The sequence below is a fragment of the Hemiscyllium ocellatum genome, chromosome 14 (genome assembly GCF_020745735.1).
Source record: "Hemiscyllium ocellatum isolate sHemOce1 chromosome 14, sHemOce1.pat.X.cur, whole genome shotgun sequence".
Taxonomy (NCBI): domain Eukaryota; kingdom Metazoa; phylum Chordata; class Chondrichthyes; order Orectolobiformes; family Hemiscylliidae; genus Hemiscyllium; species Hemiscyllium ocellatum.
The window spans coordinates 72,524,974-72,552,311 of NC_083414.1; the positions used below are offsets into that span (position 1 = coordinate 72,524,974).

General features: G+C 42.3%; 1 protein-coding gene across 1 annotated transcript in view; it reads left to right on the forward strand.

The window, feature by feature from the left end:
* Window positions 1-27,338, forward strand: part of cacna2d2a (calcium channel, voltage-dependent, alpha 2/delta subunit 2a) — an 871,148-nt gene that overhangs the window by 559,168 nt on the left and 284,642 nt on the right. Inside the window, exon 7 of the mRNA XM_060835047.1 lies at window positions 5,722-5,850. Coding sequence (XP_060691030.1) covers window positions 5,722-5,850 — 129 coding nt within the window. The remainder of the gene's footprint in view (window positions 1-5,721; window positions 5,851-27,338) is intronic.

Genomic DNA, 27,338 nt, shown 5'->3' on the forward strand with positions numbered 1-27,338 from the left:
AAAGAACTGTGGCTGCTGTGAATGAGAAACAAAAACACTGCAGTTCTGAGGAAGGAATACTGGACCCGAAACATCTACAATTAGTGACTTGTTACTTGCTTTCAAAAATGCAGTAATCCTTTAGCGACCTTTGGTTTTTTATACGTTTTCCCATTCCACTTCACAGTCAAAAATATAAGAAAAATAAAAAGATATATATCTTTAACTACTTTTGCGAAATAGAATCTTGCAGCTCAGGAATAGACCCTTTTGTCCAATTTGTCTATACCTAAATTAATCTTGTCCCAATCGCCATAATTTGGCTCACATCCCGCTAAAACCTATTCATTAAAAGTTGTTATCCCAGATGCCTTTTAAATGTTGTATTTGTACCAGCCTCCAATACATCCTCTGGCAGCTCATTCCATACATGCATCACTCTTTGTGCCTTCGGTCTGTTTAATGTCTTTCTCCTCTAACCTTAAACCTATGTATTCTAGTTTTAGACTCCCATACCCTGGGCAAAAGACTTTGGCTGTTCACCCAATCCAACCCAACCTGTATAAGGTCACCCCTCAGCCTCTAATGTTCCAGAGAAAACAGCCCCATTTAATTATTAATAGAAGTAGATACTTTTAGTCACAGTTAATACTTTTTTAGGGGGTGTGGGGCAATGTTGTGGAAGACTTTAACTAGCAGAGAGGATAAACTTTCTTTCTGCTGTAGCCACTACTTGCAAGTTCCTCTCCTTCGCTGTTGCTGGGTCATTATCATGGAACTCTGCCTTTGCTGCACTTTGGGTGTACATGAATCCACATGGATATCAGCTTTTCAAGATGGCAGTTCACCATTACTTTTTCAAGGGCAATTAGTGATGAGCAATACATGCAGGCCAAGACTGTGACATCTAGTTCCTGTGAAATCGACAGCGGTAGATGCTCTAGGTAGACAATATTAGATTAGATTTTCTATAGTGTGGAAACAGGCCCTTCGGTCCAATAAGTCCACACCAACTCTCTGAAAAGTAACCCACCCAGACTCCTTTCCCTACATTTACCCCTGACCAATGCACCTAACACTATGGGCAATTTAGCATGGCCAGTTTACCTGATCTGCACCTCTTTTGGAATGTGGGAGGAAATTGGAGCATCCGGAGGAGACCTACCCAGACACGGGGAGAATGTGCAAACTCCACACTGACAGTCATCTGAAGCCGGAATGGAACCCAGGTCCCGTGAGACAGCAGTGTTAACGACTGAGCCACCGTATCGCCAATATATTGTTTGCAATGAAGAGAAGGTGTCACTTGGGAATTAATGTGCGCATCTCATGAATACTGCATTTCAAGTGAAAGCAATAGTTCATCAATTCATATTTTTAACCAGGTGTGTGAGATCAATTAAACAAGAATCTGAATAACCACACAGAAAACTGTAGCATTCATTAGCAATTCTGGAGACTTGTATGAATCCTTAATAAGGGACATGATCTTCTGTGAAATGTAAGAGTCACACTTGAATGAGAGAAGCGTAATAAAAAAAATTAAGATTGATCAAAATGATGACAAAGATGACAGTAAATGTGACGAGAGATTCATTCTGACTGCTTATTTGACTTTAACTGAGAACTGAAGGATAATGGCAAGACAATGAGACAGAAGCTAAAATTATAGTCTAATAAAGTCAGTTCCTTTGAAGCAGTATACAGGACGATGTTATCAGAACCATGACAGTCATAGAGGAAGGTTGTAAGGTCTCTAGTACGTGTACAACAAGGAGCAACCTAATGTAAGAAGTGGAGCAATTGAGGTACAGAAATATTGTCTCTAACACAAGAGGTATTGACATGAGAAGAACTAAATAAATCAGGCACACTGAATAGAACCATATGTCATTCAATGACCATGGCAGCGAAAGGGCAAATATCAGCTCACTCTAATTTGGAGGTGGAAACAATGACTTGCAAGGCTAACTCAAAGATGAAAATGAGAAACAAATTTAAGCTGAAGACAAACAGATGCAGGAATCAAGCCACTGCACCTGGGAATTCCGCCTGCTAATCAACAATAAATAAATATGTCAATCTAAGCCATGTGGTTATCCTCTTGCCTCTGAGTCAGACGGTTGTCATTTTAAATTTCACTTCAGTGACCTAATTACAGAATGTAGGCTGGCATTACTGTACAGAGATTACAGAGGGAGTGCTGCATGGTTGGAGGTATCATCTTTTGTAAGAGGCATTAGTCAAAAATCTCATCAACTCTCTTGGCCAGCTGCAAATCATTCCCACATCTCTCTTCACAGAAGAGGCTGAATGACTCTGAAAGCCCTGTTAAATATTTATTCCTCAACTGAGCTCATTACTTCAGTTCACCTGATCAATCGCCTTGGCTGGATTTCCTGAGGAGTAGCAATCATACATAAGTTGCCACTCTGCTCTTACTTCTTTCCATTAAGACGAGGCTTGCATTTCCAGTAAGAGATTCTAATCATTGTTCCTTCAGAAATGCGTACTTATCTGAAATCCAACAGTGTCATCATATGTAAGATTTTCAGGGGCTGGCAAAGCGAATGCCCACTTTAATGGCAGTTATTGCTGTATTCTGTGATTTAAATATCCAGCATTTCATCAGACATTTGACAGCCCCTGTAAAATGGTAACTGCATAAGGTAAGTAGGGTGAGAGGTGGGTAGGGTGGAAGGGTAGCAGGTGTACATAGGTGCCAGGTAAATTATAATGTCTTTAGGGAAGGTCGGTGTGGAAAGGAGTTTTGGCTTTGTTTGGGCAAAAAGGTAAGTGTCTACCCACAAACAGAATAGGATCCTTGGGGGAGGGCGGGTGTCAGGTCTTGGGGAGAGAGGAGTGGTCTCAGGTCCCACAGTTGATGGGGGTCCTGGGGCGAGAGGGGTATCCCAGAATGGAGAGGCTGGTGTCAGTCTTGGGGAGCAAGGAGGATGCAGAAGGGGGAAGATATTGGATTTTGTTGGAGAAGAGGGTCTGAAGGAGAGAGGAGAGTTTCAGATCCAGCAGCAGGGAATAGGGGTGGGATCTCAGTTTCTGTGGGGACAGGGTGGCTGGGGTGGGGAGGGGGGGAGGGGAAGAGAGAGAGAGAGAGAGACATCCAGTGACAAGGAAAGAAGCAGTCTCCGTTTTTGGCAGGAGAGGGGCTTCCACGGAGCTGAGAGGGGAAGAGGGTATTGTCACATCTCGTGGGGGAAGAGTCATTGTTGGATCAGAGTCCAAGGAACATAAGGACTCTGAGGCAGATGCAATTAGGGGTTCAGTCTGCTAGTTACCCAGGAGTTAGACTAGGTTTTGAATTGCCCAATTTCTTTTTGAGGAAAATATTTACTTAACTGCAGCAGAACCCTCCACATTCTCCAATTTAAATGGGTACAGGCTAATTGTCCATCAGAATCTTCAGCTTTCTAGACAATTTACCTGGAGCCTGTTATATTGGGATTTTTAGAGCCCTGACACACAACACAGATCTATTCAGCAGAAGAGACTACTGGCCAAAATTATGGGTGGGAACATAATATTTAAAAACTTCCGGTCAGATTTTCTACAGTAGAACAGTGACTATATATTCTGAAAAATGCTTTTTGGCTGTGAAGTACTTTGAGTCTGTCTGAGATTATGATTAATGCTATAAAATCCAAGTTCTCCTCCTTCTTAAACCCTGAAAATTGAAACTCTGCATCAGTGTTCTCTGTTGCTGGATACTTGGGCAGAGCTTCAGTAAGAAGTTCAGGCCAGAATACTAATGAGGAAGTATTGTTAGATTTTAAAGATAAGGCATAATGTAAGAAAGACACAGATTAGTACAAGATGAATTCCTATAGCATCAATTGCAATTTCCTAAAATAATGCCATCTGCATCAAGAAAAAGAAACATTGTGTGATTATCTCTGCATTGTGCAGTGTGTCAGTCATTGAGGCAGCTAGTAGTAAAATCTGAAGTTGCAAAGAAAATGCTCCTGTTTAGTAATGCAACCTTTGACTTCCTCATGATGACTGTTGATACAAAGTATGCCATGTCAATTGAGAACAAACTGACAACTTCCAATCTATGGTGAGAAATTATGAATTAAGAGTATCACATACTGTTTCTTTTAGTTGTGATTATTTTGCTTTGTGTTGTGGAAACAATAGCAACAACATTTGTTTATATATCATCTTCAGCATCAAGAGTTGGCAGATTCCTAGGTAGCTCACAGACAGTTACCCTGAAAACAGACTTTGGCAGGAGATGAGCGATTCAAAGTGTGAATTAAGGCTATGCTAAAATGATTAGATTAGATTAGATTAGATTAGATTAGACTTACAGTGTGGAAACAGGCCCTTCGGCCCAACAAGTCCACACGGGTTGGAGGAGGTTGGGGATAGAGATGCAAATGAGAGTGAGCTTCAAAGAGTATGATCGGGGAGTTTAAGGAGCTGACATCGGGTGAAGGGAATGGATGCAGAAAAGAATCGGGAAGAAGAGGAACAGAACATGGTGGGTGGAATATAGGGATAGGGTGAAAGAAAGCTTTGAGTCATTTCTGGTTGAGAATTAAAATTTTGATCTGAATATTAAGACACTGAAAGCCAGTTTAGATAAGAAAGCAGGAGTGTTGATTGAACAGGACCTGATATGAAACAGAATTCATGTGGCAGAGATTTAGGCATCTGAAAGGTTATGAAGAATGGCAGACTCAAATGTAATGTCTCGAGTGGAAAGTCTTGAGTTAAGTATACGGGTAGAAATGGAGTTTAAAACTCATCTGAGTTTTGTAGGTTGTCCTGCTTGGGATTAAGCCAGAGGTGATACAGAAGTGGAGCTTGTGATGGGGATGCAGCTAACCATTTTGGCCTTTCTGATATTGAACTTAAAGCAAAAGAGGGATACAGAGAGATGGCAGACAGGCCAAGCAGTATGACAGCATACATGTGAAAGCTGACTCTTTCTTGACCGATATTGCTATCAAATGGCAATTTTAAGGTAACAGGTGAATCCAACTATTAATCCTTGGGGGATCTCGAGAGTAACCGTGCAGCGAGGGGAAGCTAATACTTTTGATGGATTAACTATGTCTAGAGAAGTCACAATGGAACTGGGGGAGGGCAATCTCACTTGGTGAATGGTGAAAAGACACCTTGAATGAGGATGGTGTACTTCAGCTTTATTGAACATTCGCAAGCTTGAAAAAAGGGAGAGATAATGGAGTCCTTATCAAAGTACCAGAAGTTATGTGTGATTTTTACTCGTGTTTTAATGGTGTGAGAGGAGTAGAAGCTAGATTCAAATAAACTGAGTGAGAACAGCTTTTAACGGCAGGTTCTCATTAGTTTGGGTTCACTGAATAAGAAGTACAGTGTGTGGTCAAGCCATTTAACATATTTGGCCTAAGCAAGTTCCACATCTTTAACTTGAGCTGTCTTGTTTAATCCCATGAAGGTTGGAGTATTATAACTGTTCTGATTACTCAGCTTTGACCCCCTTATTCATGTCAGTAATATGAAGAATAATACTGAGAGTTGGTCCTGTAAATCTTGTTACAATGCTTCTATGTGGGATGAACAGCCTCATGGAGGAAGCAAATATTGTGAAAACGAAAACCTTTTTGCCCTTTTCTCAAATTTATGATTCTGCCTTACAGGAATAAACTGCTGAGGCCTGTACTGGAGTTTCCCATCTCCATCCTCCTTAGCGTTTCTCATTCTGTCTTCTCTGTTTCTTATAGGGTGGTGAAAGAGATGATGAAATCTCAGATGGGGAGCAAATTAATCCTCTCCAGTTGGAGTTTGTGGATGATCCGAACTTCAAGGTCAAAGTCAATTATTCCTACATGGCAGTACAGATCCCAACAGATATCTATAAGGGCTGTGAGTATTATGCAGAATTACACACTATGTACAACAGAGCAAAAGGCCATTTGGCCCTAAAAAGCTGACGCTGTTCATATGCCACATAAATCATTTCTTATACCCCAATCTACCAACATACTGTGCCTTTTACTGTTGCCTATATTTTGTCCAGAATCAATTTTGGGCCTCCTACAGTATTCCAATGTGCAATCTGAACCTCGTAATGAGATTGTTGATCATAGAAAATAATTCAGAAGCTTGTACAACTCAAAGCACCTTGTAGCTGGAGAAGTGGTGTAAGAGGTTTTTCATTTCTGGAGTGTTGGGACAAATTTTGGGGCTGGTGGGACTGGCAAAGGTGGATGGTTAAACACTTCAGCAGACCTGGGTTTAATATCCTTGCAGGGAGATTTACTAATCCTGTTGGAAATGAGTTAAACTAGCTTGCCAGAGGCATGTCACCCAAAACGGAGTTCAGATAGAATGCAAGCAAAGCTGACTGTGAGAAGCAGGAACATTCTAATTCAAAGTGGACATTGGGCCATTGGAAAATGACGCAGAAGAGATAGTAGTGGGGAACAAAGAAATGGCAAAGGAACCAAATAATTACTTCGCATTAGTCTTCACAGTGGAAGACAAAAGTAGTATCCCAAAAATTCAAGAGGGTGAGGGGCAGAGCTGAGTATGGTGGTCATCACCAAGGAGAAGATGCTAGAAAAATTGAATGACCTGAAGGTGGATAAATCACCTAGACCAGATACTCCAGAGATCTAAGGGAGATAGCTAGAGAGATAGTGGAGGCTTTAGTGGTAATCTTTGAGGAAGGAGAGACAATGGATGTTATTTACCTGGATTTCAAGAAGGCCTTTGACAAGGTGCCACACAGGAAACTACTGAGTAAGATAAGGGCTCATAGTGTTAAAGGCAAGCTACTAGCATGGATAGAAGCTTGGCTGTCTGGCAGAAAGCACCTCAGGGTGGTGGCTGGTGACAAGTGGTGTCCCACAAAGCTGTGTTGGGACCACAACTTTTCACTTTATACCTTAATGATCCAAAAGAAAGAACTGAGGCATTCTGGATAAATTTGCAGATGATACAAAGATAGGTTGAGGGACAGGTAACATTGAGGAGGCGGGGAGGGTACAGAAGGATTTGGACAGGTTAGGAGAGAGGGCAAAGAAGTGGCAGATGGAGTACAACATGGGAAAGTGAGGTCATGCACCTTGGTAGGAAGAATAGAGGCATGGAGTATTTTCTAAATGGGGAGAAAATTCAGAAGTCTGAAGTGCAAAGAGACTTTGAGGTCTAGTCAAGGATTCTCTTAAGGTAAACTTGAAGGTTGAGTCAGTAGTTAGTAAGGCAAATGCAATGATGACATTTATTTCGCGAGGATTTGAATATGAAAGTAGGGAGGGATGTACCTCTGAGGCTCTAAAAGGCTCTGATCAGACCACATTTGGAGTATTGTGCGCAGTTTTGGGCCCATATCTTAGGACAGATGTACTGGCCCTGCTGTGTATTTAGTGGAGATTCACGAGAATAGTCCCAGAAGTGAACAGCTTAACATATGAGGAACATTTGAGGACTCTGAATATACAGAGGAACCTCGATTATCCGAATACCAATTATCCGAAAATTGGATTATCCAAAGGAGATCTCGAGCTCCCAATTGAAACATTACATCAAAGATGTGTTTTTAACAGTGATCGTGTCTTTTGTTTACAATGATTAAAGAGGCACCATCTCCAAATGACTTACCTCCCACCCTTACTCTTCCCTACACTTTCCCTGGAGTTCTACAGAGCAGTGAACCCTAAACCTCCCTTCCCCAGATAATCTGACCAACATTGTCCTGTACAAAGTGTGTGTGTGTGTGTGTGTGTGTGTGTGTGTGTGTGTGTGTGTGTGTAAGTAAGTAAGGCAGCAGCAGCAGTCTTATTGTTGGTGTCCAGTCTGGCGGGGGAGGGGTGGGGGGGGTTTGGAAAGGGCAGTGTTGGGGGCAGGGTCTCGCACGCTGTGTACTGCTGCAGTGTCCTGAATAGGGAGCAGACTTTAAAAACTCCGAGCCCCAGAGAAAAGGCATTAAACCGATTAACCAAATAATCGAATATCCAAACAAAATAGTGCCCGCCCATCTCGATCGGATTATCGAGATTCCCCTGTATGCTCGATGGACTTTAGAGGGATCTAATTGAAACTTACAGAACACATTCCTGATGAAGGGCTTATGCCCGAATTATCAACTCTCCTGCTCTCAGCTGCTGCCTGACCTGCTGCTCTTTTCCAATGCCACACATTTTGACTAGAACACTGAATGGCCTGGACAGAACAGATGTTGGGAAGATGTTTCCATTAGTATGAGAGACCAGGACCTGAGGGCATAGCCTTAGAGTAGAGGGAGGACCTTTTCAAAAAGAGGTAAAGAGAAACTTCTTCAGCCAGAGAGTGGTGAATCTAGGAATTCTCTGCCACAGAAGGCTGTGGAGGTCAGGTCATGAGTACATTTAAGATGGAAATGGATAGGTTCTAGATTGTAAAAGGAATCAAGGGTTACTGGGGGAAAGTGGGAGAATGGGGTTGAGAAACTTACCAACTATAATTAACTAGCAGAGCAGACTCGAAGGGCTGAATTGCCTAATTTCTGCTCCTATGTCTTGTTGTCTTAACCAAGGACAGTACAGCACAGGAACAGGTGCTTTGACCCAACAAGACTGCACCAACACACAATGCTTTCTAAACTAAAAAGCTTCTGCCTCTCTGCGGTCTGTAACCTCTATTCCCTGTCTATTCATTCATCTGTCAAAATGCCTCTTAAACATTGCTATTGTATCCACCTCTACCTCTCTGGCAGCACATTCCAGACACTTACCACTCCTTGTGTAAAACAAAACTTGCCTCTCACATCTTGATTAAACTTTCTCCCTTTTACATTCAACCTGTGTCCCCTAGTAATTGACAATTTTTACCCTGGGAAAAGACTCCAACTATTCATTCTTCTGTGCTTCTCATAATTTTGTAAACTTCTATCAGATCACCCCTAATCCTCTGATATTCAGTGAAAACAAGCCAAGTTTGTCCAATTTTTCCTCATAGCTAATAGTGTCCAAACCAGTGTAGGAGTAAATTACTGCACATACTGGAATCTGTACTAAAAACAACAAATGCTGGAGATTGCAGTGGGTCAACGATTCTAGTCTAGATAACTCTTCATCAGAGCTGATCTTAGTAAACCATCTCTGTCATCCATTCAAAGATGTTCAACATTCAGGAAGGATAGGAATGAAAAACAAAGAAGTGGAGCAGTGTTGACAATCAGGGATAGTATCATTACATTCATGAGAGGATCTTAGATTGGAAAAATAAGACATATAATCTGTTTTGGTAAGTTTAAGAAGGAGTAGTGGACTGCAAATATTGGTTGGAGATGTTTACAGGCCACCAGTGATCATGTATGGAATGATGTAGATCAGAAAATTAGAGGTAGCAAGGGAATGTATTAATCATGGGTAACTTTAATGTACTTGTAGACTGATTCAATCCAATGAGCATCAATGCTGTAGTTGTAAAATTCCTAGAACGTAAGCTTCTGGATGCAGCTCTGATGTTGATAGAGAACAATGACATATTCACCCCCTTTCTGACTGATAGTGCACTCACTATCCTGAGTTGCCAGCGTCTTCCACTTTGCTGAAAAATAAGTTCAAGTCCAGATGGTTTCAGTGCTAAAGTCAATCACCACCAAGAAAGGAAGCTAGGAGCTGTAAAATACGTGTGTCCATGTCAGCACAAAACATCCTGTATGAATGTGTGTAATGCATAGCTGTCTGTGTGTGCAAAATAGCCTGACAGAAGCATTTAAGCTGTAGGTGTAGTCAGTTCCAAAGTAAGGTGATCTAGGCCTCAAGTGGTGTCTGTGTTGTTCTCTGAGCAGGCATGGTGATGTGATGAAGCTGGTGGTTTGCTGATTTGGAGTTGTAAGGGTCAAGAGTAAAGGAGAATGTTAGTCATGGTACACAAATGGATGTTGGGCAGCTGAAGCAGTGGAATGACAGCCAGACAGGCATTCAGTAGTTGCAGCCATTCTGTTTTACCTTTTGGGAGTTTGGGCTGTCCACTTTTTTGGTGGAGTGGGGGAAACTTGAAGTAGGATCTAAAAAGTGAGTTGGGGCTTTAATGAGATGCAAATGCATAGAAATAAGGCCGTCATCACTCAGTGGTGAGGTTCTGAAGTTGTTATTTAAACCTTGAAGGGAAATTGAGAGATTTTCTTCTTGAAGTCAAAAATCTCATTCTTTTATTTTTGCCCTATTTTGTCACTTCACTTGCCATTACTCTTGCCACATCAGGGAATGAAACATCTCACCCATTAAATATACTTCACAAAAGCATATTGTCATAGACAATGTGACACCCTGCTATTCAAGATGCAAGGTATAAAATCCAGAGAAGCTGTTTTTAATGGGGTTTTGGGGTCCCTTGGAGAAAAATGTTAGTGATGAGTCCACTCCACTACTTCAGTGCTGCCTCACCTCATAAGGCTTCAAAAGCTCAGAGGGCCATAAATTGATTTAAGATGGAACTCCCACCTCTAACCTAAAACAAAGAACTGCAGATGAAGAAGGGATCATTGGACTTCTACCTCTACCTGGGCAAAGTCTGCCTCTCAGAGCTGCCAACTAATTACTTGACCAACAACTCTCTCATTCCAGCTGAAGCACTGCAGACTGTCGGTTTTCGAACAGTTCTCTCTGCTGAGATGTAGCCTTTATCCAGTAAACAATCTGACAAGGGGGATGTGGGGCAGTGTACATAGATCAAGGAGAAAGGGAAACTGAGAGGAGCATGTCAGTGAAGTGTGGCACAAGAGGACAACTTGGATCCCCATTGGATCTGAAGGAGTCCCCACCCCTTCTGGGCAGTTGGCATGCTTCTCCAATCTTCAACTAAATGTAAGCAGAAGGGAGGTGAGTCACTTTAATCATCAATAATTGAGAACAAGGACCTTAATGGACACATGGGAAGCTGCTCAATGTTAAACACCTGGGGTTAAGTGTTGTTTAGATAAAGTCCAGCCATAAAGGCAAAGGTGAGGACTGCAGATTAGAATTAAAAGTGTGGTGCTGTAAATGCACAGCAGGTCAGGCAGCAACCGAGGAGCAGGAGAGTCAACGTTTCAGGCAAAATCCCTTTGTCAAGGCTTCCTGATGAAGGGCTTTTGCCTGAAACATCAATTCTCCTGCTCCTTGGATGCTACCTGACCTGCTGTGCTTTTACAGCACCACACTTTCTACTGTAAAGTCCAGCCATATACTTTTCTGGTCAGAACTTTATTTAAGCTCTCACACACCAACTCCAGTGCCACTGATTACTAGTTTGCGTTTACGTCCAGTCAGGTTCTAACTCAGTTACACCCAAATGATATATAACCTGCTCTAGAAGTTAGATCACGTGGAATGCAGGGGGAGCTGGCAAATTGGATACACAATTGGCTTGATGGTAGGAAGCAGAGGATAATAGAACCTAGTTAGTTTAATTACCTACTTCTTATCAGACTGGACGCCTGTGACTAGTGGACTGCCTCAGGGGTCAGTGCTGGGCCCTTTACTGTTTGTTATCAATGATTTGGATGAGAATGTACAAGGTATGATTAGGTAAGTTTGCCGATTGCATTAAAATAGTCAGTATTGTGAACAGTGAGGAAGGAATATCAGAAATTACTGCAGGACCTTGATCAGCTGGGGAAATGGGGTTTAATATAGACAAGCCTTTTGGAAAGTCAAATCAATGTAGCAATTTCATAGTGAATGGTAGGGCTGTTAGAAGTGTATTTGAACAAAGGGACCTTGGAGTTCAGATGCATAGTTCTCTGAAGATGGAATCACAGATAGACAGGGCAGTGAAAAAGGCTTTTGGCACACTGGCCTTCATCAATCAGGGCATTGGGCAGTTATATTGCAGTTGTACAGGATGTTAGTGAGGCCGCAGTTAGAGTATTGTGTTCAGTTTTGGTCACCTTGTCATAGGAAGGATGTTATTAAGCTGAAAAGAGTGCAGAAGAAATTTACAAGGATGTTGCCAGGACTGAACGGTCTGAGCTGTAGGGAGAGGTTCATCTAGCTAGGACTTTTTCTTTAGAACGTAGGAGACTGAGGGGGGTATCTCATAAGGCTTATGCCTGAAACATCGATTCTCCTGCTCCTCGGATACTGCCTGGCCTGCTGAGCTTTTCAATGGGAGTATCTCATAGAAGTGTATAAGATCTTAAGAGGTATGAATAGGCTAAATGCACTCAATCTTTTTCCCAGGGTTGGCGAATCAAGGACTAGAGACTATCAGTTTAAGGGTAGAGGAGAAAAAATAATAGGGAACCTGAGGGGCAACGTTTTTACACAGTAGGTGGTATGCATATGGAATACACTGGTAGAGAAAGTGGTTGAGGTGTGTACATTAAGAATATTTAAAAGGCATTTAGACAAACACATGGATAGGAAATGATTTGGAGATGCTGGTGTTGGACTGGGTGTTTAACTATGGATATGAAAGGTTTAGAAGAATTTGGGCCAAGTGCAGGGAAATGGGGTTAGAGCGGATGGATATTCTGGTCAGCATGGACCAGTTTGGGCCAAAGGGCCTTATCTCCATGCTGTAGGACTCTGACTGTATAACCAAAAATTGGACCCAAATTCTACTTGGCTGCAGGTATCCCTGCCATATTATACTAAATAAGCACTTTGCTGTTTGTTATGCTGTTTGCTGTTTATCTCTTTCAAAGAGCTCGTACAGACGTGATGGACTGAATAGCTTTCCTGTGCACCAAAGCAATTCAGAGGTTCTTTGCAGGTTGTTTGACAATCCTTCCTCATTTCTTGGTGGTATAACTTACCAGAGATCTCGACTTTGCACTTGGATGTGTGTATGTTGATCTTTTACAGGTTGCGAGAGTTGTTTGTTGTCATGATGGTCCTCCACACATTCAATACCTGAGCATGTCTTGATGTGTATTCTGTAGACAGTTGGAGTACAATACCATTCTCATGTATGGGCTTCTGGTTCTCCTCAATGCTATTTGAATCAGTGTTCTAATATTGTAGGATTTAGGTTCACTGCACACTTTGAAGACAGCTGCAGGTAACCAGGTTCCTTGATTAGTGTTTGAGTCTGACCTTCTGTCCTACATATGCATTGGTTAGTTCTGCAACTGCATGTTGGTCATGGAGTATCTTCATTCTCTCTTGCATTTTGAAAAGTTGTCCCATGTTTCCGAGAACTTGGCAAGTGATGAATTTGCAGAGTCATTTTTGCTTGCCTTCCACAAGTGATCTATGCTTGGGATGATAAATCCATATCTCGATGTATAGCTCTTGGGTATAGCATAGCAAAACAAAATTATTAATTATGATTTATATACATATATGCAATAAATAAGTATACACGCAGCTCTTCCACGATTAACATACAACACTCACCTGTCCCCAAGTAAATTTGATTAGATTAGCTTCGATTCCCTGCAGTGTAGAGACAGGCCCTTCAGCCCAGCCAGTCCACACCAACCCTCCAAAGAGTAACCCACTCAGACCCATTTCACTCTGACTAGTGACCTAACCCTTTGGGCAATTTAGCATGGCCTACTCACCTGACCTGCGCATCTTTGGATTGTGGGAGGAAACCGGAGCACCCGAAGGAAACCCATGCAGACACGGGGAGAACGTGCAAATTCCACACAAGCAGTCACCCGAGGCTGGAATTGAACCTATGACCCTGGTGCTGTGAGGCAGCGGTGCTAACCACTGAGGCACCGTGCTGCCCCAAATCCACCATTTGGTCTCAGGTATCCTTGCCAGACCCTTCTGCTTGATAACACCATCTCCAAGGACTAGTTCTGCCTGAGGTCTAGTCACACAGAGATCTTCAATTGATCCTAACTGGCTCTCACTGAGTCCTGATAGAACCTAGTTAGTTTAATTACTGCTGCACTAATGCTGCACTTGTAACGTTGAGTCTGCTGTCTGCGCACTTACTGACTTTTAGTCCTTTTAAGTAATCTTTGAATGTCTCTTCAATGACTCCTGATGGTAGTACAGTGGAAACTTGATTATGTAAATGAGATGGGCGGGCAGTATTTCATAGCAAAGTATAACATAGCAAAGGAGAAAGAGAGGACTGCAGGCTAAGATAAAAGGTCGGGAGGGGGGACTTGGGGGAGGGGCGTTGGAAATGCGATAGGTGAAAGGAGGGTAAGGTGAGGGTGATAGGCCAGAGTCAGGTGGGGGCTGAGAGGTCAGGAAGAAGATTGCAGATTAGGAAGGTGGTGCTGAGTTCGAGGGTTGGAACTGAGACAAGGTGGGGGGAGGGGAAATAAGGAAACTGGAGAAATCTGAATTCATCCCCTGTCGTTGGAGAGTTCCGAGGCGGAAGATGAGGCGCTCTTCCTCCAGCTGTCGTGTTGCTATGGTCTGGCAATGGAAGAGTCCAAGGACCTGCGTGTCCTTGGTGGAGTGGGAGGGGGAGTTGAAGTGTTGAGCCATGGGTGGTTGGGTTGGTTGGTCCAGTTTCCCAGAGGTGTTCTCTGAAATGTTTCGCAAGTAGGCGGCCTGTCTCCCCAATATAGAGGAGGCCACATCAGGTGCAGCAGATGCAGTAAATGATGTGTCTGGAGATACAGGTTAATTTGTGGCGGATATGGAAGGATCCCTTGGGGCCTTGGAGAGAGGTAAGGGAGGAGGTGTGGGCGCAAGTTTTGCATTTCTTGCGGTTGCAGGGGAAGGTGCCAGGAGTGGAGGTTGGGTTGATGGGGGGTGTGGACCTGACGAGGGAGTCACGGAGGGAGTGGTCTTTTCGGAAAGCTGATAGGGGAGGGGAGGGAAATATATCCCTGGTGGTGGGGTCCGTTTGGAGGTGGCGGAAATGACGACGGATGATACGATGTATATGGAGTTTGGTGGAGTGGTGCCCGAAACGTCGATTTGCCTGTTCCTATGATGCTGCCTGACCTGCTACGCTTTTCCAGCAACACATTTTTCAGCTATAACATAGCAAAGATGAGTGTGAAACCGGAGGACTGGGAAGCTTTTAAAGAACAACAGAGGATTACGAAGAAGGAAGTTCACAGAGAAAAAATGAGGTACGAAGGTAAATTGGCCAAAAATATAAAGGAGGATAGTAAAAGTTCTTTAGGTATGTGAAAGGGAAAAAAATGGTTAAGACTAAAATTGGCGCCTTGAAGACAGAAACAGGGGAATATATTACGGGGAGCAAAGAAATGGCAGAAGAGTTGAATTCTTACTTCAGATCTGTGTTCACTGGGGAAGACACAAGCAATCTCCCAGAGGTAACAGTGGCTGAAGGACCTGAACTAAGGGAATTTATATTTGCCAGGAATTGGTGTTGGTGAGACTGTTAGGTCTGAAGGCTGATAAGTCTCCGGGGCCTGATGGTCTACATTCCAGGGTACTAAAGGGTGGCTCTAGAAATAGTGGATGTGTTGGTGATTATTTTCCAGAGTTCGAAAGATTCAGGATCAGTTCCTGCAGATTGGAGGTTGGCTAACGTTATACCACTTTTTAAGAAAGGAGCAAGAGAGAAAGCAGGAAATTATAGGCCAGTTAGTCTGATCTCAGTGGTGGGAAAGATGCTGGAGTCAATTATAAAGAATGAAATTACGACGCATCTGGATAGTAGTAACAGGATAGGACAGAGTCAGCATGGATTTGTGAAGGGAAAGTCATGCTTAACTAATCTTCTGGAATTTTTTGAGGATGTAACTCTGAAGATGAACAAGAGAGATCCAGTGGATGTAGTGTACCTGGACTTTCAGAAAGCCTTTGATAAAGTCCTACATAGGGGGTTAGTGAGCAAAATTAGGGCGCATGGTATTGGGGGCAAAGTACTGACTTGGATTGAAAGTTGGTTGGCTGACAGGAAACAAAGAGTAGTGATAAACAGCTCCCTTTCGGAATGGCAGGCGGTGACCAGCGGGATACCGCAGGGATCAGTGCTGGGACTGCAGCTTTTTACAATATATATTAATGATATAGAAGATGGTATTAATAGTAACATTAGCAAATTTGCTGATGATACTAAGCTGGGTGGCAGGGTGAAATGTGATGAGGATGTTAGGAGATTACAGGGTGACCTGGACAGGTTAGGTGAGTGGACAGATGCATGGCAGATGCAGTTTAATATGGATAAATGTATGGTTATCCACTTTGGCAAGAACAGGAAGGCAGATTACTACCTAAATGGAGTCAAGTTAGGTAAAGAGACAGTACAAAGAGACCTGCGTGTTCTTATACACCAGTCAATGAAGGCAGGCAAGCATGCAGGTACAGCAGCTAGTAAAGAAAGCTAATAGCATGCTGGCCTTTATAACAAGAGGGATTGAGTATAGAAGGAAAGAGGTTCTTCTGCAGCTGTACAGGGCCCTGGTGAGACCACACCTGGAATATTGTGTGCAGGTCTAGTCTCCAAATTTGAGGAAGGACATTCTGGCTATTGAGGGAGTGCAGCGTAGGTTCATGAGGTCAATTCCTGGAATGGCGGAATTACCTTACACTGAAAGATTGGAGCGACTGGGTTTGTATACCCTTGAGTTTAGAAGACTGAGAGGGGATCTGATTGAGACATATAACATTATTAAAGGATTGGACACTCTGGAAGCAGGAAATATTTCCGCTGATGGGTGAGTCCCGAACCAGAGGACACAGCTTAAAAATACGGGGTAGACCATTTAGGACACAGATGAGGAGAAACGTCTTCACCCAGAAAGTAGTGGGTGTGTGGAATGCTCTGCCCCAGAGGGCACTGGAGGCCCAGTCTCTGGATTCGTTTAAGGAAGAGTTGGATAGAGCTCTCAAGGATAGTGGAATCAAGGGTTATGGAAATAAGGCAGGAACAGGATACTGATTGAGGATGATCAGCCATGATCATAATGAATGGTGGTGCAGGCTCGAAGGGCAGAATGGCCTACTCCTGCACCTATTTCCTATTGTCTATTTCGTTCGGATAATCGATTATTTGGAAAATCGATTTAAATGCCTTTCCTCTGGGGCTCGAAGTTTTTAAAGTTTGCTCCCCATTCAGGAGACTGCAACAGCACAGCGTGCTAGACCCCGCCCCCAATACCCACCCCTCCCGGTTGCACCCGCCCCCCCCCGGCATCCAACCCGGTACTACCCCGCCCCCAAAACCAGTCCAACCCCGCCCCCACCCCCAACCCGGTCCTACCTAGCCCCCCGCACCCCAACCTTGTCCAACCCCACCCCCAACCAGTCCAACCCTGCCCCCAACCCGGCCCTACCCCACCCTCATCCCCCCCCAACCCGGTCCTACCCACTCCCCTGCTCCCCAACCTGGTCCAACCCCAACCCCGCCCCTCAACCCGGTCCTACCCCGCAACTCAGTCCAACCCTGCCCCCCTGCCCCCCCAACCTGGACCAACCCCACACCCCAAACCCAGTCCAACCTCGACCCCACCACAAAATGCGTGAGCTCCAACCTCCAACACAGACCCCCTGCCAACCCTGCACCCCCTATCCACCCCTGGCCACTCTCCGGGGCTGCTGGACTGCACACCAACAACAAGACTGCTGCTGTAGTTGCCTTTGTGGGGTAAGTCTCCAAACAGCGTGCACACAGCCACACGCACAACTTTTTACTGCAAATTTTTGACAGGTTCCAAATTTGCCCTGCACAGGCCAATGTTAGAGAGATTATTCCTGGGAAGCTGGGGGTGAGAGGAAGGAGTTTAGGGTGCACCGCTCTGTAGAACTCCAGGGAAAGTGTAGGGAGAGAGAGAGAGGGAGGAAGGTCAGTCATTTGGAAAGGGTGCCTGTTTAACCACTGTAACAAAAGACACAATCACTGTTGGAAACACGTCTTTAATCTCATGTTTCTATTGGGACCTTGAGATCTCCTTCGGATAATCTGATTTTCAGATAACTGGTATTCGGATAATCGACTTTCGGATAATCGAGGTTCCCCTGTAACTTGCATTATACCCCTCTCCTATTCCAGGGCAAATTGAAATGTTGGAATCTAGCACAATTTGGACCTTCTGTTCCATACATGTTTCCAGCCGTGGATGGCTGAATTGCTCAGTATGGAAAATCATGGATATAACTAGAGAATGTAATCACAAAAGTTATTAGGGAAGAATGGTCTAACATGACACAAGAGGAGTCAGGCATTTTTAGGTGTTTTTAGCCATACATTGATAAATGATATATCTAAAGAGGTGTAATTTTAGAAGGGAAACAAGTACTTGCACGCTTGGTTCTTTGCCTTAACATATTTTCACATCTAGATCAAGGACACATGGGCTTGGACTGAATGTATCTTGGCCAAGGATCAATAATGACATTGAGAAGACTGTAAGGATGCGCCAGTCATCCCAGCACCACCAAGCTCAGCAACATAAAGAACCTCTGCACTCTCATGAAATTTCATTTGTGGCTTGGTCCAACTGATTTATTCACTGTACATGCTGATGATTAGTAACTAGTCACTGATTACTTCTCCATATGTACTTCAAACATATGTCGTGTTCAATCTATTCAGCATACCTGAAGAGATCATATCTGACAGTAGGCCACAGTACTTTGGCAGACCTTTAAGGTACATAACGGCAAAAACTATGTTATCTCATTATACCAGGTCCAGCAAACTTATTGAGCATTGACTTGCGTTATCAAATCACTTATACGAAATGCAGGGTGACAAAATGGTTTTTATGTTGGACTCGATGTTAGAAGTACTGTATTGCTGGGAATGCAATTAAACGAACCAGGTTATATAAGGACTCAGCAAGAAGAAATTAAGAGCAATTGAAGACTTCTATTCGACTAGAAATCTCAAGTTGATCTTTCTACCCATATATTTTCTCTGGATGATTTTTCAAAAATATCTTCTCACATTACAGCAGTAATGTATTCCTTAATCAAAAATGCCACCCCACACTTCACCTTTCTTGCCTCCGATCCTATCCTTCTTATAGCATCTAAAACCTGGAACATTCAGCTGCTAGTCTTGTCCATCTGTCAGCCAAGTTTTAATAAAAACTATGATTTCCCATTCTCATGTTCCATCAATATTACTGCAATGTTTGTGAAGGTTTGTAGCTCAGTTTGAGGTTTAGGGTGTAGGTTTGCTCACTGAGATGTAGGTTTGATATCCAGTCGACGTCACAGTCGAAAGAACGAACAATGGAGAACTACAAACCTGCGTATACAGAAAACCGACAAACACTGACCAAATACTTAACTACACCAGCAACCATCCCAACGTACACAAACGAAGCTGTATCAGATCACTATTCCAACGAGCCACATCACACTGCAGCACAGACGAACTTTGGAAAACAGAGGAGAACCACCTATATGACGTATTCAAGATGAATGGATACTCAAAAAATATAGTCTGCAGATTCCTCAAGAACAAACCACGACAGGCAGACCAAACACAGTCAGAAACCCTAACCACCGTACCATACATCAAAAAAGTTTCAAAAATGACAGCCAAACTGCTAAGACCCCTTGGACTCCTAGTAGCACACAAACCCACCAACACTCTCCAACAAAATTTAACAAACTTAAAAGACCCAGTACAACCCATGGACAAAACCAACATCTTCTACAAAATTCTATGCAATGACTGCTAGAAACACTACGATGGACAATCAGGAAGAAAGTTTGCCATCAGGCTACACAAACACCAGCTAGCCACAAAAAGACACGGCCCTCTCTCCCTCATAGCCCTACACACGGAGGAAAAAAAACTACCATTTCAACTGGGACAACACATCTATCCTGGGACAGGTTAAGCAAAGCTGAAAATGTGTTGCTGGAAAAGCGCAGCAGGTCAGGCAGCATCCACGGAACAGGAGAATCGACGTTTCGGGCATAAGCTCTTCTGCCCAAAACGTCGATTCTCCTGTTCCGAGGATGCTGCCTGACCTGCTGTGCTTTGCCAGCAACACATTTTCAGCTCTGATCTCCAGCATCTGCAGTCCTCACTTTCTCCTCACAGGCTAAGCAAAGACATGCCAGAGAATTCCTAGAGGCCTGGCACTCCAACCGCAATGCCATAAACAAACACATAGATCTAGATACCATCTATCAACCCCTCAGAAAACGAACAGGAAATGACATCACCATGAACCCCAGGAACCCCATCCAGGACAAACATATAAATAGAAAGCAGGAGACAACAGCTTCGCTCCACTTGGAGGTCGCCACTGATGATGTTTCCTGGGCAGGTAATGAAACGTCTGAATATCAAACCTACACCCTAAACCTCAACCTGAGCTACAAATCTTCACAAACCTTGCGTGATAGGGAAACAGATGGTGACATCTTGAAAAATGCCCATATTACATTAGAAGTGATGCTGGATATCTTAAAAATCATTAGATTAGATTAGATTAGATTAGACTAGATTAGACTTACAGTGTGGAAACAGGCCCTTCGGCCCAACAAGTCCACACCGACCCGCCGAAGCGAAACCCACCCATACCCCTACATTTACCCCTTACCTAACACTACGGGCAATTTAGCATGGCCAATTCACCTGACCCGCACATCTTTGGACTGTGGGAGGAAACCGGAGCACCCGGAGGAAACCCACGCAGACACGGGGAGAACGTGCAAACTCCACACAGTCAGTCACCTGAGTCGGGAATTGAACCCGGGTCTCAGGTGCTGTGAGGCAGCAGTGCTAACCACTGTGCCACCGTGCCGCCCACATTAGGTTGGATAAATCCCCAGGACCTGATGAGGTGTTCTCTCAATCTCTTTGGGAATCTAGGGATGTGATTGATGAGGGACTTGCTGAGATGTGTATCAAACCTTCAGCTCAGCGAGCAAACCTACACCCTAAATCAATGTTTCTATTTGCGCTACTATTTAGAGAGGTGGAGTGGAGGAATTCTATCGTATAGTCTCCATTAATAGATATTGGTCCCTTTCCAGTTCAGGTTAGACCCATCCTTCTTGAACATGTCTTTGCTGTCCCAAATGACATTCCAGTTGTCCAAAAATCTGAATCCCTGAACAATACACCAGCTCTTCAGCCACTGATTTATCTACTTTATCTTTTTGTTCCTTCCCTTGTTTGAGTTTGTCATTGGGAGTAAACCAGAGATTACTACTTTTAAGGTTTTATTTTTTGATCTTCTGCCTAACCTCTTACATTCACTCTATACTCCTAATAATTTTTTTCCTAAAAATGTCATTCCTTCTAACTTGTACAATAATTTCTGGTTTCTTTAACAATATGCTTGAAACATATAAAAACATCCTTAATCCTAGTACCAGGAAAGCAATAAACCATCTTAAACTTACACACACTGCCACAGAATCTGCTGACAACAGAGCCCCCATAACAATAATTCTATTAAATTGAGCATTGCCTAACATAAGAATCATTCCAAGTCTCCAATAACTAACTGCCCCTTCCATTTTCCTCAGAGAGACTATCGGGCGGCACAGTGGTTAGCACTGCTGCCTCACAGCGCCAGAGACCCGGGTTCAATTCCCGACTCAGGCGACTGACTGTGTGGAGTTTGCTCATTCTCCCCGTGTCTGCGTGGGTTTCCTCCGGGTACTGCAGGTACTACAAAGATGTGCAGGTCAGGTGAATTGGCCATGCTAAATTGCCCATAGTGTTAGATAAGGTAAATGTAGGGGTATGGGTGGGTTGCGCTTTGGCGGGTTAGTGTGCACTTGTTGGGCCGAAAGACCTGTTCCCACACTAAGTAATCTAATCTAATCTATCTATTTGATAGAGGAATAGCCCCAGGAGACTGTTGAACTACCTTCTTACCTTTCCCAACAGTCATCCATCTATCCGACTGATCCTGCTGTGTAATAACTTTCCTAAATCTACTTGCAATCTCACTCTTTACTTCATATCTGCCATTAATAACATTAAGCCTTAAAAAAGTTTCAGTAACACCTGATACAAAATAACCTATATTTCATTATCTACAGAAGATAATATTAAAATGGAAAGAATTAAAAAATATAGTTCAAACATGACTCCTCTTAATAAGTTCCTTGAAGGAAAAAATCTTCTTCAGAGCATGCCTACCACGTGTAAAACTCCCCAAAACAAAAACACAACTCCTTATTTTTAAAGAAACTGTTCGACTTTTCAAAAAAATCTTCTGCAATGAAAAAAATCCTTTTAAATACATATATTTTCTTTTAACTTTTAAATTTAAAATAAAGAAGGCCTCCGAAAAGCTCAGAAAAAAAATTCATAGTGGGGAAAAAGAATCATGATCAGTTCCTGCAATTTGAAAAAAAAGCTCTCTTTAATGTGTATAGGTTTTCTGAAGCTCTAAAATTAGAATTTAAAATAATCTTCAGCCAGTTGTATAAGACTCTGGTGAGGCCTCATCTGGAGTATTGTGTGCAGTTTTGGTCGCCATACTATAGGAAGGATGTGGAAGCTTTAGAACGAGTGCAGAGGAGGTTTACCAGGATGTTGCCTGGAATGGTAGGAAAATCTTATGAGGAAAGGCTGAGGCACTTGGGGCTGTTCTCATTGGAGAAGAGAAGGTTTAGGGGAGATCTGATAGAAGTGTATAAGATGATTAGGGGTTTAGATAGGGTAGATACTAAGAACCTTTTACCGCTAATGGAGTCAGGTGTTACTAGGGGACATAGCTTTAAATTAAGGGGTGGTAGGTATAGGACAGATGTTAGGGGTAGATTCTTCACACAGCGGGTTGTGAGTTCATGGAATGCCCTGCCCGTATCAGTGGTGAACTCTCCTTCTTTATGTTCATTTAAGCGGGCATTGGATAGGCATTTGGAAGTTATTGGGCTAGTATAGGTTAGGTAGGACTCGGTCGGCGCAACATCGAGGGCCGAAGGGCCTGTACTGCGCTGTATCCTTCTATGTTCTATGTTCTATGTTCTATTCACTGTCGACACTGAAAGGTCTATTTTAACCATCCTGTTTATATGTGATACAAACTTCAAAGAATTTTGTACCTGAACCCCTAGGTCCCTCTACTCTACAACACTATCTAAAGCTGTACCATTAACTGTGTAATCCCTACCCTTGTTGTACCAAAATGCAATACTTTGCATTTTGCATTATCAAAATGCAATAAAGACATTCAAATAAAAGGTCCATTTGAAAATAATCTTAATTTTTTTGGTTTTGTTTTATTAATACTAATGAAACAAAATGAATAAAAATCATATTAGTGAGATATAATAACTAATAAAATTGCAATGAATCTTTAACTAAGCCTGAACTCCCAGGAACAGCTGCAAGATCCATGCTGGTTCTCCATTCTGGCATATTTGTGTGGGAACGGGGTACATATTTGTATACCTCGAATACGTAAATGTATAGTCGATTCTGCTAGAATGCGAATTGGCTTTAACATGATGAAAGAAATTGAAATAAAACTCTGACTAGAAAATTAGATACATGGACTCTCTCTGAACAACTTGTATCTGTGGTATTTAATAGTAGTAGCAGAGGATGGTTAGCTGAATGACCAATATTGAAAACTAAGCATTATTCTTGCCAAAGAGTGATTTAGAGGAAACCTCAGAGAAATGGCTGTAGCAAAACCTAAAGTTTCAGGGCTTGATTATCTGTCCCTGTTTTCCAGATGTGAGTTGTATGACCAGCAGAAAACTGGTTAATTCATTCCTAAAGTGGAAACAAGGTATGACCTTGGCTTTCTTACTACCATATAAACATAAGATGGGAAGCAAAGTTTGTCAGCATTGGAGATTGATGATATAGACACTTGACAAAGGTTTGAACAAGTTATTAACTTGCATGGATACAATTTATCAAAAGATGATTTACTAATTTCTTATGAGAAGTGGTCAGGTTTTGACAAATTCAGAAGTGTGGCGATAGTTCTACAAAACAGTAAATAATGGAATTCAATAAATTGTGTGCAAACCTTCAGAAATTCTATTTGGAAATTCCCACATCTGTTCTGGCATATACTTTATTGAATGGTATTTATCAAATTTAGATAGAAATCTGTTTTGGACAGGAGTTAATACTACAGATAAACACATACTGCGATAATAAATGTTGGAAGCACTAAAAAAAATTCTTTGGAAAGCATTCCTTTCCTGCAGCAATTGCAATGCAAGTGGAGTAATTCGTTATATGACAGAAAATGGAGGACACAAAGCTAACAGTCTGGTGAGACTGTTTAGATATTGGTCATAGGTAAAAGAAGAATTTTAATTAAATGAGGAAAGAAATGTTTTTGACAGTTTTGAGTGAGAGGAATTTAGGGCTTACAGTAGAAGAGGGAATCTCAGAAATGACCAGGGAGTAATGAATCGATGTTTCAGCAGTGTTCAGAAGTACCATTACTTCACAGATTATTTGAAACAGAACATTGGAAGAATTTTAATCGCTTGTACAGTTTAATGGCATTTGATTACCAATCATATCATTAACATGTGATGGCAGTTGCGGAGAAATGTATGGATTCTTTCTTGATTGCAGTTGCTATTTCAATATGTGCTGTGTGCTGCTTGACCACAGCATATTTTCCATGTTTGCAATGCATTAATGCTTGGTGTAAGAAGTTGTACATGTATTGCAAATAGTTTTAATGTAAAAGCCTGTAATGTAACATTTATTGTTGTTTGTTCAACTGTGGAATCGTGTAGCTTTTTTCGAAGTTTCCAGGATCTTGTCTTCTGTCTATTGGAGAAGTAAAAACTTATTGTCTCTAACAAGATTATAACAATATTGGCAAGCTGGTCTGGGTCATGACATAATTTGATGATTTCCATCGGAGATCAAAGCACTGCCACTGTGTCTTCATTTGCAGGTCATTAGCTGTTTCTTCCTGAAGAAGTTTGCATTGGTGTTGACCAAAATTAGTCAACTCCGCTTTGGGGTCAATATTGTCTACATGCACGTTCAATGGAACTTCTTCATCCTTGTTCAGATTTGCTAATCTGCTCATTGTGTCCGAGTAACCATGTTGGTAACTAGTGTGTGTCAGTACTTTTTTGAGAAGTCATTGTAATCCAAGCAAGTGTACCTGTCAGGGGTTTGCTCCAAGTCATTTCCAATGGTTTGTGATCGGTTCCCAAGGTGAACTGCTTACTAAACAGTGTGATACTGAATTCCAGAGCACATGTTTCGTACTGTATGTTGGAATAATTTGATTGCACTTGAAATAGATTTTTGGATCCAAGCATAATTAGTTTGTCGTCTTACATTCTGCATGCACATAGTTCTTTCTGAGATGCATCAGCTCCCAGAATTATTGTCTTCTTTGGGTCATAGTACTACAGTATATAAATTTCTGACAGTGCTTGTTTGAGTGATTCCGTCACATATTGATGGTCTGCCTGCCATACATATGGGATAATAAAACAAAGAACTACAAATGATAGAAATCTGAAACAAAACCGAAATTTCTGGGGAAACACAGATCTGACCTCATCTCTGGGGAGAAAACGGAGTTAATATTTCAAGTTCAGCGACTCTTCATTAGAGAGGATGTCTTTTGTTCAGAGTTCTTTTCATGATAATGCCTTTGCAGACATTTGGTATGTAGGGTGCTAGAAAGTTATGAAAACTACATATCTCTGCAGGTCCTCTTCGTCATGGGTTGTAGGTTGTGTCATATATCTTGCCCTGGTAAGCATGGATCCTATATCTGAATAAATCGAACCATAAAATCTGATCTGACATACATTCATCTGGCACTCTTGCCTTCAATCAGGTGTCCTTAATGACAATCTGCCACTATCAATAAGTGTAGATTGTGCTTGTGCTCATCTTTGATTTGTGCTTGTCACTGCATTACTATCAGCGATCTGTACATATCCAAGAATACTCCATGGCACAGTCCCTGCTGTGTTTTTTTTGTTGCCTCCTATTGTAGCCTCTAGTTGCAACTTTGGAGCCCAATGTCTCTTTGCACTACAGAACTTATAAAACTCTTATAAAGAAGGACAGCTCCAGATTGGTAACAACAGGCCATAATTCCAATATAGCTTGCCTTCTTTCTGCATTCTAGTTATCATGCCAATTCTAATAACTGGACATAATGTTCGCAGATGGTACTGCCTAACTCTGCTATCTTCATATTTTTTTCCATCTCTTACAATGCAACTATGCATTACCTTTCTTTTTCTCAGAAAGGTCCTTTCACAAAGTTTCAAAGGGTGTTGCAGCTATTACTACTCCATTATCCATTTAAACACCTCGGCCTCTGAGACATCACAGTCCTTGCCATTGTCGCAGCACCTACTGATGAAATTACAAATTGATTGTTGTGTCTGTTGCCTGTAAGACATCTGCTGTAGTTGGTCAATTCTAAAGTTCAGTTTCATTATTTCCCACTGCTTAGCCACATCTCTCTGGACCTCTTCAGACAGCTCTGTTGACACTGCCTTGCAACCCATTTTTCCAAATCACTACCTGTATTTTTACTGCTTGCTTATCCAGTCCTTGAATAACCAAATCTAAACTCATAGTTCCGTCCTTTGTTTAAAAAAGCCCAAACTCACTTAGGACAACTGTGGCTTTCCAATTCATACTGGGGAATTTGTTAGTCATCATGCAGGTGTTTCCTGTGTTTTGTAAAAGTTATTGCTACATAAGGAAAAGGCTTCTGTATGTGGAGATTCAGCATTATAGATGCTTTGCTTTTTTTTGATTTCCCTGTGCTGTGTTCAGCTGCATCTCATTTTTGTTTTGCATACTTTTTTTTATTTTGATACCTGAATTGCCTCAAAAGCCCAGCAGCCTCTAGAACCCGGCTCAGGACTGACTCACTACACCCATAGACAACTGATCTTCTAGTTCACAAATAAAGTACTCGCAGTTCAGCCTTTTATATGTTTCTCTTTTGTGTAGTTTGTGGTACAAATATAACTCTTGCACTGTTTCAAATTTTGCATAAAACTTTTTGCTGTGGTTTTGAAATTCAGAACTCTGCTTTTTTCGTGTGTGTTATTTTCTTTAATATATTCCTACCATTCTTGTACTGGATTGGTAAGTGTTGTAGGAACCATTTACTTGAAAATCTCAACAGTCGCAACTTTCCATTACAGAGCAGCATATGCACGTAATCTTAGTCTGGCATATTGCTGCTTGGAACCCTCGTGCCTGCTGTCCTCGGACTGTCATCCTTGGCCTTGGCATACTCGACCCTTAGAGCAGCAGCACAACCGTGATTGCCTGAAATGCTGTCCACTGACTAGATTGTGAAGATTGTGAAGACCCACATGCACTACGTTATAGCATTCACCCAGTATGGATACACTCTGTATTACACTATGTAATTCTTGTGTACGCATTCATACACAATGCTTCTCTCACTTGCACATACTCGTACATAATTATGTACACACTCGTAAATGTACACTTTCTCACATGCTTTCTCATGCTAACTCACGCATATCTGCTCAGTCACTGACCCGCACTGTCCCGCACACAAGCTCTTCCTCTGAGCATACTTCAGAACCCAATAATCTGGGGTGGGGCTTTTG